The following is a 14,147-nucleotide window of genomic DNA, read 5'->3' as shown; positions in this document are numbered from 1 at the left end:
GCACAGCTGGGGCCACGTGGCCTGGGGAGCACAAAGCCCTGAGCAACCACCAAGTCCCTGCCAGGAACCTTCAACTCCCTCATACCCAGCATCCGCCACATCCCCTGCAAGATCCCCCATGTCCCCATCCATGTCTTAGTTCAAAATCTTTATTTTTACCTGTTTTCAGGTATTTTGAAAGGACAAAGAGAAATGAAAAGAAAATCCAGACCACAGGAAGCCAGGAGAATGTGCACACCCAGCCAGGTGTCTTCCCAAGGTCGATCACTGGCACCATGAATCACCAGGGCTGTGACCCAACCTGGGACACTGGGGATCATCCAGCGTGGTTCCTCCCATGGGGGATGGAGCTGGAAAGGAGCGCACAGAGCTCTTCCCACACTCAGGGCACTCACAGGGCGTCCCTTAGGGGTGGCTCTGTTGGTGTCTGGTCAAGTGTGAGCCCCGGGAGAAGCTCTTCCCACACTCGAAACACTCATAGGGCCTCTCCCCAGTGTGGATGCGCCGGTGGCTGGTGAGGTGGGAGTTTTGCTTGAAGTCCTTCCCACAGTCGGGGCAGCGGAAGGGCCTCTCATCCGTGTGAATCTGCTGGTGCAGGAGGAGATGGGAGCTGCTCTGAAACCTCTTCCTGCATTTCTCACACTCATAGGGCCTCTCCCCGGTGTGGCTCCTCTGGTGGATAATCAGATCAGAGCTCCGGCTGAATTTCTTCCCACACTCCCCACACTCATAGGGCCGTTCTCCTGTGTGACTCCTCTGGTGGACAGTCAGGTGGGAGCTGTGGCTGAAGCTCTTTCCACACTCAGCACACTCGTAGGGCTGTTCCCCTGTGTGGCTCCTCTGGTGGGCCACTAGGTTGCAGCTGTGGCTGAAGCTCTTCCCACACTCGGGACACTTGTAAGGCCTCTCCCCAGTGTGGATGCGCCGGTGAGTGATAAGGTTGGAGTTGCGGTTGAAGCCCATCCCACAGTCGGGGCAGCGGAAGGGCCTCTCATCCGTGTGAATCCGCTGGTGCAGGAGGAGATGGGAGCTGGTCTGAAATGTCTTCCTGCACTGGTCACACTCATAGGGCCTCTCCCCGGTGTGGCTCCTCTGGTGGATAGTCAGGGTAGACCTCTGGCTGAATTTCTTCCCACACTCCCCACACTCATAGGGCCATTCTCCTGTGTGGATTCTCCAGTGGCAGTTCAGGAAGCATCTCTTGCTGAACCTCTTCTCACATTTTGAGCACTTGTGGGGCTTCTCCCCTTTGTGAAGCTCGTCATGGACCCCCAGCTCCGAGCTCTGCCCGCCTCCCCGGCCCAGCGTGAGTCTTTCCTCCTCGGATCCCTGTGATCTGCGTTTGCAGCCCATCCTTGTGCGGGATCTCCAAGAATTTTCCTCCCTGTTGGATTCCTTCTCCGTGGAGCCGCTCAAAACGGCCTCTTCCACAAGGTCCTGCCGCGTGCATTTCTCCTTCCTGATCTTCGTCCACGGCTACTTCTCTGCGGGAGGAAGGACAAGGAGAGGATAGGATTTGCCTACATGACATAGGGAAGGGAAGGAGAACTCCTCAGGGCAGCCCCGGCAGGACGGCGTCGGCAGCGGGGTTATCCTGCAGCCGGGGGCCAGGCTGGGCTGGGAGATGGAGCAGGAGAGAGGGGGAAAAAGGGGCACAGACTGCCTCCTCACCTGCCTGGGGCTCCTGGGCCATCTTCCTCTTCCTCATGGCCTTCTCCTCCTCTATCGGGCCATGGTTTGGGAATGGGAAGTCCTGCTTTAGGGGGAAAACAAGGGCTAGGTGCATTGGCTTTGATGGTGCCATTGCCCAAGTGCAGCTGCAGAAGTCAGCGCCCCTTTCAGCCTCGGGGGGCCCGGACCCCGCTCATCTCCAGGCTTTGCCCGTTAGTACCGGGTGATCGCCACGTAGCACTCCCCAAGATCCCTCTAGGGTCGTTTCTGGCTGGGCTTTGGAGTCCTGCAAGATCCAAACATCCCCTGCTCCGCAAAAAAAGCCCCTCCCGGAAACCCTCCCGATGGATTTGGGGAAAGCTCCCCCTCCCCGCTCACCTGCGGGTTCCGGGGGGGGCGATGCTGCCGGAGCCGGGGGAGCTGCGGCCTGAGCGGGCGGGCGGGGGAACCGCGTGCTGCTGCTCCTTCTCTTCCTCTCGCTCCGCCTATTCCTCCTCTGTCCCTGCAGATCCTGCTCCTACTCTTCCTACCGCTCCGGTCATTCTCTTTTCCTTTTCTCGTCCTCCTCCTCTGTCTCTGCTCTTCTTCCCGCTCCTCCTCCGCTCCCAGCTCGGCCCGGCGGTGCCGACACCCAAAAGCAGCCGCGCTCTGCCCTGGGGGGGGGTCCAAAGCGGCCCAGCCCCGCAGGGCAGCGGGAGCGATCCTGGGAGCAGCAAGAAGGAACTGGGAGCGCTTTCCCTCCCAGTATCGCTCTTACTGGGAGCGCTGGGAGGGAACTGGGAGCGAACAGCGCGCGGACTCGGCTGCAGCCGGCGCTGGGCGGGGCCAAACCATATGGGCGTGGTTATGCAAATACAGGAGCGACCGCGCGCTGTGATTGGTGGGCGAGAGAAGAGCGGGGGGCCGGAGCGGTGGCGGCGGCGTCCGGTGAGAGGGGACCGGGAATGGGGACGGGAAGCGGGATTGGGACAGGGAATGGGGACATGGACCGGCAGTGAGGTCAGGGACAGGGAATGGAGACCGGACAGGAACCGGGAATGGGAATATGGGAACGGGACAGGGAAGGTGGAAACAGCCATCGCAGAGAGAATATGGGGTGGGGATTAGCGTTCCAAAGCGCTGCAGTGAAACACGTCCGGGCCTGCGAGCCCTGCCGCTGGGCCTCCCCTGGGCTGCTGCGGCCCAGCGCCCAAAGGCTGGAGCTGCAGCCTTGCTCCTGGGCCAAGAGCAGGAGGCTCCTGCAGGCCCGTGTCCCCTCCATGTCCCCAGCAGGAGGGAGGGCTCTGAGGCACAGCGGGGGCTGGCAGGAGGGGCTGCTCTGGCCAGCTGGGGCCTGTGAGAAATGGCCAAAGCCTTGTGCTCTGTGCAGCTGGCCAAGGACAGCAGCAGGGCTGAAGGGTTCCTGTGCCACAGGCAGCCCGAGCTGTGGAGCCCTGAGGGCCCCATGTGAGAGGCAGCCCTGGGGAATGGGACTGGGACCATGTGGAAAGGGACAGGTAATAATGATACACGGAATGGGGACAAAGATTAAGAATGGGACCAAGATTTGGCTAAGGAGTACCAGATTGGGACAGGGAATGAAACACATAATGCGGGAATGGGATTGGGAATGGAGACAGGGACATGGAATGGGATTGGGAATAGGAGAATATTCCCTGGAGTACGGTAATACAGGAAGATGGGACCAGAAATGCAATCGCCAATGGGAGTATGAAATACAGGAAAGGGATTGTGAGCTAGAATATTGGAATGGGACAGGGAATATGGAAATGAAAATGTGGGCCCAGCAGCAGGACAGGGAATATGAGAATGTGAACAAGGGAGGAAATATAGGACTGGAAATATGGTTATGGAAACCAGACAGAGAATACGGGACAGGGACAGAGAATGAGACCAGGAATAGGATCCGTACTGGGATGGGAGCAGGACGGGATTGGGAGTGGGGTGAAATGGCAATGGGCAGGGTGAATGGACGGCGGGCAGAGGGGGATCCTGGAAAGGGGACACTGGGAACCGGGACAGTTCCAGGCAGGGGGTCGTTGATCAGCTGCCAGAGAACCTCCACCAGGGTCTCCCAATGCAGCCGGAGCCACTAAGCCTGGGCAGCGCAAAGCCCTGAGCAACACCCAAATCCCTGCAAAGAACCCTCAACTCCATTGAACCCAGCACCCTCCAAATCCTCTGGAAGATTCCCTCATGTTCCCATCGATGTCTTAGTTCAAAATATTTATTTTTACTCTGGTTTTGTGTGTTTTGAAAGGACAAAGAGAAATGAAAAGAAAATCTTGGGCCGCGGGGAGCCAGGAGGATGTGGAGCCCCCAGCCAGGTGTCTTCCCAACACGGATCACCAGCACATGGATCACTGGGGCTCTGCCCACCAGGGGTTACTGGGGATCATCCAGCATGGATCCTCCCATGGGGGATGGAGCTGGAGCAGCACATGAAGCTCTTCCCACACTTGGGGCACTCAAAGGACTTCCCTCAATGCTGGCTCCGTTGGTGTCTGATCAAGTGAGAGCTCTTTTAGAAGCTCTTCCCACACTTGAGACTTAAAAGGCCTTTGTCATCACAAGGAGCAGGGCTGGCTGTGATCCTCTCTAGTCCGTGGGACATGACAAGGGGCAGGGCTGGCTGTGATTTGGTTGGTGCCTGTGAAATCCCCAGGGCAGTGTCACAGTGGGGGCAGCTCTCAATGTCCCCAGCAGGTCCCGCTGTCCAGTGCAGCCCGTGCCAGCAGTCACTGCACACACGGGGGAGACTGGGCTGGACGGGGGTCGGGGCAGAAACGGCGCCCCCAGGACTGGGCTCTCCCTCTGCCTGTGGGGCCCAGCCCCTGCTGGGAGCGCCTTGGGCAGGGCACGGGGCTGCTGCTGGCCCGGGGGGACAGGCCTTGACTCCTGCCAGCTGCCTGGGCCCCTCTGGTGCCTGTCCCACATCCCTGTGCCTCCTGTCCCCATTACTTCCCTCCCCCTTCACTCCCTCCATCAAAGCCCCACTCAACCTCATCACTGTGACCTCTAGAAAGAAAGAAAGAAAGAATGAATGAAGGAAAGGAAATGTAGTCAGTGTACCCTAGCTGGATGCCAGACACTCACCAAAGCTGCTCTCTCACTCCCCTCCAGAAATGGACTGGAGAGAGAAAACAGAATGAAGGCTTCATGGCTTGGGATAAGGACTGGGACAGATCACTCAGCACATGCCATCATGGGGGAAACGGGTTTGAAATTGGAGCCATTAATTGAATTTATTGCTATCAAAATCAGAGCAGGATAGTGAAAAGCAAAATAGAGCTTTGAATGCACCTTCTGCTCATCCCCCCCTCCTTCCAACTCTACCTCCTCCCCTGTGGGTGCAGGGAGACAGGGAATGGGGGTTCTGGTCAGTTCATCCTGTGTTTTTTCCCTCTGCTCAGGGAGAGGAGTCGTTCTCTGCTGTGCCAGGGGTCCCTGCCAGGGACATTTCTCCGTGAACTTGTCCAACATGATTTCATCTCGTGGACAGCAGTTCTTCACTAACTGCTGCAATGTGGGTCACTCTTCCATGGGCTCATAAGTCCTACCAGGACCCTGCTCCAGCGTGGGCTCCTCTCTTCACAGTTTTGCAGATCCCTGCCAGGTCCCTGCTCCAGCACAGGTTTCTCACGGGGTCACAGCTTGCACTCAGGCATCCCCCTGCTCTGGCACGGGCTCCTGCAGGCGCTGGAGGTGCATCTCTGCACTCTGTGCCCTCCGTGGGCTGCAGGGGCCCAGCTGCCTCAGCACGGACTGCACCAGGTAATCTCAGGGCAATCAGCTCCAGCACCTGGGGCAGCTCATGCTCTGCTCTAGGTGAGTGTAGAGTTGTTCCTCTCACAAGTGTTCCCACCTTGCTCTTCCCTGGTCACAGTTACAACTACAGGATAAGTGATTTTTCTTTTTATTCAATCTATTATCCCAAAGTTGTTGCCTGTCACCGACCGCCCAGACCCTGGCGGAGGTCTTCGGGGTGCCGCGACCTTCCCAGTACGTCGCCCCGAGAAGGATGGCTTCTATCCCAGGGGCACAGGCCCTCCAGCCAGCGACTAGCTCTTTTGTGAGGGGCTGCCGAGGCAACCGAGCCTGTCAGCTCTCCAGGCTCACACTGCTGGTACGCTGTATCCAGGCAGGTCAGTTGCAGGAGTAGGAACAGGAGCCCATCTCGTCTTCAGAGATCTTCTTTATTAGCCCAAACCGAGGACTTCCAAACACCCGAGGCTCCCTGGAGCTGGGGTTATATAGAAACTTATGGGGGCGGGGTTTTCCACAACAACCAATAGAAACAGGGATTGAAAAAAACAACCAATCAGGGAGAGGATCCAAAATGGACCAATCAGGGGAGGCAAATACCAGGAAGTAAGGAAACAAATCAGGAGTAAAATATTGACATGCAGCCAAAGGCTGATGGGGCTTTGCAGCTAGGTGCTCACCATGAGCTCCAAGGGAGTGTACCAGAGAGACTTCTCTGGGGAATGAACCAACTACGTTAGGAGCTAGTAATTGTTTGTGGAGGCTCTGCTTTCTTGGTGTTGGTGTCAGGGGTCTCCGAGTTGTCGCCATTTCTAACTGGCCCAACTTTGGCCTGGGGCTGGTCCAGTCCTGGAGCTGGATGGCATATTCTCTGTAGGACATGGAGAAGCAGCCCGTCCTAGAGCTTCCCTAACTAAGACCTGGCCATGCAAACCCCGGGATTTTACTACCATTGCTAATTCTTATTACTGTTATTATCTCTTTTCTTGCCTAACAATCTTACATTATTATTATTATTCCCACTATTTTCAGGTTTTTTGACTCTATATTAATAGCGGCTAATAGCTCTATTAATAGTAGAACTCAAAAGAAATTTTTTAATTGCAAGTAGAAGTTTTCATTTTGGCAGCTGCTTGCTCTGCCCTGTTCTATGGCACTGCTGTGTGTTATGCTGCTGCTGCCAGGGCTCCCTTTTCCCCTGGTTTGGGAAATCCAATGACATTGCTCACGTCAGAAAGGGAGGGCTCATTCCAAATTCATTGCCTGAGGTCTTCTAGTCCCAGTGTTGAAAGCTTGTTTTCTAATATTGTTGACTTTCTTAGCTTCTGTTCATATTTGTGATTTTATAACAAAATGCTCTGGGATGTGATTCTGGAAGATTCTGTTATCAGCTGTCTCTTTTGCTCTTGGATTTCTTACTCGTGTGTCAGGACTGAATGTAGCATTTGGGATGGGAACCCTTGAGTGTGGGATAGGATTGTGCCAGCAGCAGCTGGTTTTGCACATCTAAGCAGAGCTAACAAAGATTCCATGAACAGAATATTCTGGCTCGTTGCGGAACCCGCAGTGCCCGGCTCGAGGGAGCTGCGGTGAGCGCTGCGGGTTGTGCCGGGGATGGGGAATGTCCGGAGCCCCCGGCCACGGGCCGGCAATGGCCACTGCCCCTTTGCTGAGCAGGGGCTCGGGGCCCTGCGGCGCCGGGCGGTCGGTGCCCGCTCAGCCCGGGACTGTGCGAGAGCCGGGAAGAGCGAGAGAGCCCGGGCCGGACATCAGCACCCGGGTGGGCACGGCCTGGGAGGGGGCACAGCCCGGGGGGCCCGCAGAGCCTCCCTGCTGGAAAGCTCTCCTGTGACAGCGGGGCAGCTGCCGGGATCTTTGGGGCAGGGAAGGGCCGCAGGCGGCCGTTCCAAGTGCCTCCTTTGGGGCAGGATTTTGTCCCGATGCGGGGGAATTGCCGCGGGCTGGGGCCGCTGCCGAACGGGCAGAATTCTGGCTGTTATAAATGCGTATTATAAAGTTGGATTTTCGCAAATATTAAATGCTATATGTGTAGTTTGGGTAGGTTTTGCTGTATTTTTTACTTCTGCTGTTAAGGAAACTTGGAAAAAAGTAGTGTAATAAATACATATATTTCTTAGTCTATAACATTTAAGGGAGTTTTTTCATGGCATCTAAACCAGTAGGGTAGAGAGAATCCCTGGCTTGCAGAGAGAATCCTGACTTATGCAGGTGAAGACTACTGACCAAAGCTTCCGGAGACTTCTATTATCAGTATCTTATCCAGATGAAGATGCCAAAAACTGCAGGAGAGGAATTTATTGAACCAATGCTACCAGACAGAATGGAGCCATTTGCAGATGGGTCTACAAGATAAAATAGTTGGGAGGGGGAAATTGAAACTGAACAAAGAAATTCACACCCAAAAGGAATGTTTGAATCATGCATGGGATTTTATGAATATGCAACAGGCTGATATTTTTAAGAAGCGAGCCTTTTTGATAGTAGGTGTGCAGTTGGCTGAATGCCAAGTCACCCAGCCATATAATCTCTTCCTTTATTTCTGTTTCCTAATTGTGTATTTTTAAAATTTTTATGAAGCTTATAAATTCTTCTAAGAAAAATGAACTTTGTTTTTCACATGGCAGGTCCCAGTGTTGGCTGCCGGCAGAGCCCTGGCCCTGGGCCGGGGGATGTGTGGGACCCTCCCGTGGTGGGGCGGGGGCTGCCCGGGTGGAGCCACGTGGCGATGGCCCGGTACCGGTGGGGCTGGGGGTTGGGAGAGCGGAGAAGGGCGGTACTGGAGCTGGGGGACCCTGAGCAGCCTGCGGGGGATGCACTAAACTTAGCCAAAGCCACATGGATGGTTAACACCCGAGGGGCTATCAATCGAGGTGGTCCTGCCCAGTCTGAACCCTTACACACAGTGGATTTAGACAAAGTACCTGTGGTACACATGAAGGGCGTTTTAGGAGTGTTTGGATTAATCTCACTTCAGGCAAAGAGAGACCCATCCATGGGATTGTCTTTGCTCAAGGACCTGGTTACACTTGGTGGGTAATGCAGAAAGATGGAGAAACCGGTTGTGTACCACAGGGAGACCTAATTTTGAGTGAGAACACTGTGTAAGGTTTCATTCTGTATGTATATACGCATAGCTCTGTAAGAATGTATTGATTTGGGCATGTTGTAGATGGTAATAGAATAAGGGGTGGATTGTCCTGGGTTGTAGTTTAGGATGTGTTCTATCACCATCTTCAGTTAATGGCCCATCAATGCCTTGTGCATGACTCATAGATAACTCCCTCCGGGAGCTCTCTCTCTTTAATGGGCCATCAAAGACCTCCTATATGACTTATCATCCCATTGTGAGATGCTCTGCCCAAGGGGAGGAGCCAAGCATTCTCACCTGGATATAAGCTGAGATTTGGGACAGTACAAGCAGCCCTCACCCACTGGATTCCCAGAGGATGGGAGCTACCAGACCTTTCTACAGGATCACTGCATCAGGAAGACCACCTCGCCTGGACTGCTTCCATCACCCTGCTCAGGTTGTATTCTGACTCTGTCAGTGGTTTTTTTTTTTATTATTATTGCATTTATTTTATTTTATTTTATTTTATTTTCCTTTTCTTCTCATTAAATTTTATTTCTGACTTGGAGCCTCTCACTCGGTCTGTTTTCAAATCACAACAATTGGAAACCAACCCCAAAATCATGCAAAAAAAAGATGCTGAGGTGAGTAATTCCATCAGAATTTTTACAAAGTAAGTGACTGAGTTCTCTTATTTAAAAAGATCAGTTACCTCTTAACCCAAAGTTACAGAAGATTTGTCACTACACTTTTGTTTTCGGTTTTCCTTTTTTTGTATATTTTCTGGGTTTTTTCTTTACTTTTTCCTTTTTTATTTTAAGCAGGTAACACGTCCTAAAAAAGCTGTGTTCTTTGCTTCTGCTCCCCATATGGACCAGCTCCCTTCCTGCTGGCTGAGCTGCTCCAGCAGAGCCCGGCAGCTCCTGGCCCTGCAGGGCTGAGGCTTTTCCCCGTTGCTGGGCACAGACTGATGGGGCAGCACTGCTGAACACGGGCACACACAGAGGGAGCAGAAGCAGATGCCTTGGTCCACCTGCAGCTCCAAGGCCCAAACTCTGAGCAGACAGGGCTGGAAGAGACTGGCAGGCTCCCTGTTGGCTGTGCTGCCCCACTTGTGCCCAGCCCAGCTCTGCGTGGGGCACAGGGAGAACAAGGGGCAGCTCCCTGCCAGCCCCCAGCCCAGGGACCCCTCCGGCCCCGGGCCTTGGGGCACTGTCAGCACCCGCTGCTCCAGCCACGGCTTCTGCTGGCACTGACAGCAACAACCCAAGTGTGCCTGATCCCCAGGGAGCAGCAGCAGGGCCTGGGTCTGATCCCTCAGTCTGGGGCAGGGCTGCACAAACCACCCCCACAGCAGCAGCAGCAGCACATGGAGCTGACTTCCAGCACAGCCCCTGCCACTGTTCCCTCCCGTGTGCAGTGGTGTCCCAGCAGCCTGAGACACCTGGGAGCCTCAGGGCCAGCAGGGACTTGAGATGGCAGCCCTGGGCTCCTGGGGGTTGTGCAAGGAAGAGAGTTTGGGACTCCCTCTCCACATGGAGCCTCAAGATGGAAAAGGCTCCTGTGAGCAGGCAGCTCCAAGGGCAGGGAAAGGAGGGTCTCGGACCACTGGAGCTGTGCCAGTTCCACAGTCCTGGGCAGCAGCCACCGAGCACAGGGGGAACAGAGGGCACAGCAAGAGGGACCAAACCAGGCAAGGTCAGAGACTGGAGAGAGCGAGAGCTGGGAGCAGGAACAGCTGCTTCATGGCACTCTTGGAGAAAGCTCTGGGCTGGTTCAAAGTGCTGAAAGGCGTGAAGGGCAGAGAGGAGGCCACACCAAACCATGCTCCTGTTTTCACACCCTCCCCTCTTAGTGTCCCAGAAGGAATAGGATGAACTGTATTCTTCTCTCCGAGTCATCTCGTTCAGTGTGAACAGCTGAGCACCAGGAACTGAAGGTGCTGAAGCCTTAGGCCACAAGCACTGACCAAGAGGAAACTTTTGAGCAAAGCAATATTGCTAACATGGACCCAACTGAATCCAGCAGATGGAAATCTTGGCATTACAGAATTCTTTCTTTTGGAAAACACCTCTGAGCACGTCCAGTCCAGCCATTCACCCAGCAGTGTCAAGCCCAGCAGTAAACCACATCCCTGAAGTACCAAGGCTTGGACAACAGGCCCTGAGCCAAAGGTGACCTCTGGATGAGCCTTCCAATCAAGGGACATCTTTGTATCTGCTCATTAACAGCATATGCATGGCCATTAGTGCTGTAATTGCTGTATCCACTCATTAGTGCAACATATATTGAGCTTTCTGTATTTAGAAACTGGAAAAGGCCATGGAATCCAACATCTGGCCTTGTTTGGGCTGTATGGTCAAAGTTAATTCCCTTGGTTCTTCCTTGAGCCCTGGCCAGGCCTTGGGAGGAACCCAAGAGGAGAATGAAACCAGATGTTTCTGCACTAGAAGTGCTGTCATTTTGTTTATTCAGCACTCTCAGAGCTGGGTCCTCTCCCAGCAGGGTTGGAGCCTCACCTGTGGCTGGAGGCAGCTGCAGGAATTCCCAGTGTCTGGGAGAGGCTCTGCAGTCCTTGGCTGGAACAGCTTCCCCAGCTGATGTGTGGGTGTGGGTGATGGGAAAGTCTGAGGGGAACTGGTGCTGGATCTTACTTAATCACTACCTTTGGTACTGATGATTGGGTGCACAGCTGAGCTTCTCCTTTTGTGACTCTGCAGTTTTGCATTATAATAAATCTCACCATTCCTGAACTTTGTGTCTGTGTCTTTGGTGCTGACCCTGCTCACAGGCAGAACAGACACTGCAGCCCCACAGAACCAAAGGTGCCTTGTGACACTGTGGGGACTGGTGTGACCAAGGGCACCAGAGTAACACTGTGGGGCCACATGGAACCACACAGAGAGTTGTGGCACTGCAGGGCCCCACGGAACCAAGTGGGCCATAGTGATGCTTTGGGGTCTCATGGAACCAGGGTGCAATTGTGACATTGTGGGGCCCCGAGGAACCAAGGAGCCATTGTGGCTCTTCATGGAAACTCATGGAACCACAGAGACCATTGTGACACTGCAGGGACTCGTAGATCCAAGGATCCATTGTTTTCCTCTCCCTGGCAGTGCAGAGTCCAGACTCTCCCTACCCCTGCCCCAGCCCCACAGAGCAGCAGAGTCAGGTCTGGCCCTGCAGCAGGAACTGGAGGTCATGGGGGTCAGGGACAGTGACTCTCTCTGCTTCCTGGAGATTTTCCCTCTGGAAGTGTATCCCTGTACCTGATCTCTCCCCACCAGCACTCATAGATCCCAAATCTCTGTGCACTGTCCTTGGCCCTACAGAATCCTGCCTGTCTGCAGGGCACTGGCTGGGAGCAGGTTCTGTTTGCATGTGGGACAAAGGACAGGTAAGTCTAAGCCTGTTGGGTCCTGATGCCAAGACAACAAGATAATGCTTGAACTATGCAAAAAGCTGTAGCTGAGCAGAAAGAAATAAGTTCTTTGTAACAAGGAATGTGAATGAAGCCCTTTCCAGAAATCAGCAAATTTAGCAGAACAAGCTGTACTGGTTTGGCAGGGCCTGGTTTGTGGCAGCAGGAGTGCCACAGATGGCTCCTGTGAGGAGCTGCTGGAAGCTTCCACCATGTCCAGCAGGGCCAGTGGCTAATGGCTCTGAAGTTGAATGTGCTGCTGCCAAAACTGGGCCAAGGAGAGAGGTCGGTAATGCCTCTGTGATGACATATTTAAACAAGAAAACAAAAACAAAGTCACAAGACTTTTGCTGCTAGTCAGAGAAGAGGAGGTGAGAACATGTGAGGGAAACAACATGGAGACACCAAGGTCAGAGGAGAAGGACGGGCAGGAACTGCTCCAAGTTCCAGAGCTGAGATTCCTCTGTAGGCCACGGTAAAGACTATGGTGAAGCAGCTGTGCCCCTGCAGCCCATGGAGATCCACAGGGGACACAGAGATCCATTCTCAGGCAATGGGGATCCACAGAGATCCACCCACAGCCCATGGGGATCCACAGGGGATGCAGAGATCCACCTACAGCCCATGAGGGTCCCTGGGAATGCAGAGATCCACCCACAGCCCGTGGCAGAGGTGCCCATGCCAGAGCAGGGCATGGATGCCCGGAGGAGGCTGTGATCCAGTGGGAGACCCGGTGGAGTGAGGGGGCCCTGCTCCCAGGCTGGAGCAGCCTGTCCTTTAGAGGACTGCCCCCCATGGGAAGAGAGACCAACAGTGCAGCAGTTTGGGAGGACTGTGTGCCCGTGGCAGGGACTCACGTAGCAGCAGATGCAGTAGGGCTGCAGCTGGTGAGAGTGGACCCACGCTGGGGCAATTCACAGAGAACTGTCTCCCATGGGAGGGACCTCATGGTCCTTCTCAGGGACAAACTGTGATGGGGCTGGGGCAGAGTGACCAACCCAGTGACCTCACACAGCTCTTCTGGGAATTCACACAGTCCCCCTAACTGCAATAGGAAGAGGAAGATCAACCTTCGTTGTCTAGTAGATGTGAGAGGGAACTTAGTAACTGCAGATGAGGAGAAGGCAGAAGTGCATAACGCCTTCTTTGCCTTAGTCTTTAGTGGGAAGATGGCTTGTCCTCAGGACAGCTGCCCTCCTGGGTTGGTAGATGGTGTCAGAGAGCAGAATGGTGCTCCTGTTATCCTGGAGGAGGCAGTCAGAGAACTGCTGAGTTGCTTGGATGTTCATCAATCTGTGGGGCCAGATGGGATCCACCCCAGGTTGATGAGGGAGCTGGCAGATGAGCTTGCAAAGCCACTCTCCATCATTTACCAACAGTCCTGGATCAATGGTGAGGTTCCAGGTGACTGGAAGCTGGCCAGTGTGACACCCATTCACAAGAAGGGTGGGAAGGAGGATCCTGGTAATTCTCGGCCAGTTAGCCTGACCTCAGTACTCAGTAAAGTCATGGAGCAGTTTATACTGAGTGTCATCATGCAGCACCTACAACATGGCCCAGGTATCAGAGGCAGCCAGCATGGGTTTAGGAAGGGCAGGTTATGTTTGACCAACCTGGTCTCCTTTTATGACCAGGTGACCTGCGTGGTGGATGTAGGAAAGGCTATAGGTGTTGTCTGTTTGGACTTCAGCAAGGCCTCTGACAGTGTCTCCCAGAGCACACTCCTGGAAAAAGCTGGCAGCCCATGGCTTGGACAGGAGCACTCTTTGCTGGGTTGAGAACTGGCTGCACGGCTGGGCCCAGAGAGTGGTGGGGACTGGTGCTGCATCCAGCTGGGGACAGTCACCAGTGGTGTTCCTCAGAGGTCTGTGCTGGGGCCAGCTCTGTTCAATATTTGTATCGATGACATTGATGAGGGTATTGAGTCTTTCATTAGTAAAGTTGTAGGCAACACTAAGCTGGGAGCGTGTGTCGATCTGTTGGAAGGTAGGAGGGCTCTGCAGAGAGACCTGGAATTTGGTGGTTGGGTGAGCAAAGTCCAATAGGATTAAGTTTAATAAGTCCAAGTGCCCAGTCCTGCACTTTGGCCACAATAACCCCTGCAATGCTCCAGGCTGGGGCCGGTGTGGCTGGGCAGTGCCCAGGCAGAAAGGGACCTGGGGCACTGCTGGACAGCAGGCTGGACATGAGGCAGCAGTG

The 14,147-nt window shown here is 54.3% G+C and overlaps 1 protein-coding gene across 1 annotated transcript; it reads right to left on the bottom strand.

The window, feature by feature from the left end:
* Positions 1-350: 350 nt before the first annotated feature.
* Positions 351-1,480, bottom strand: LOC136374991 (zinc finger protein ZFP2-like). Its single transcript, XM_066340348.1, has one exon. It carries the CDS (start codon positions 1,351-1,353, stop codon positions 406-408), a length of 948 nt encoding a protein of 315 aa, XP_066196445.1. The 5' UTR covers positions 1,354-1,480; the 3' UTR covers positions 351-405.
* Positions 1,481-14,147: the final 12,667 nt, after the last annotated feature.

Source organism: Sylvia atricapilla, unplaced genomic scaffold (genome assembly GCF_009819655.1).
Source record: "Sylvia atricapilla isolate bSylAtr1 unplaced genomic scaffold, bSylAtr1.pri scaffold_68_arrow_ctg1, whole genome shotgun sequence".
Classification (NCBI taxonomy): domain Eukaryota; kingdom Metazoa; phylum Chordata; class Aves; order Passeriformes; family Sylviidae; genus Sylvia; species Sylvia atricapilla.
This window is presented reverse-complemented; position numbering and strand designations above follow the sequence as displayed.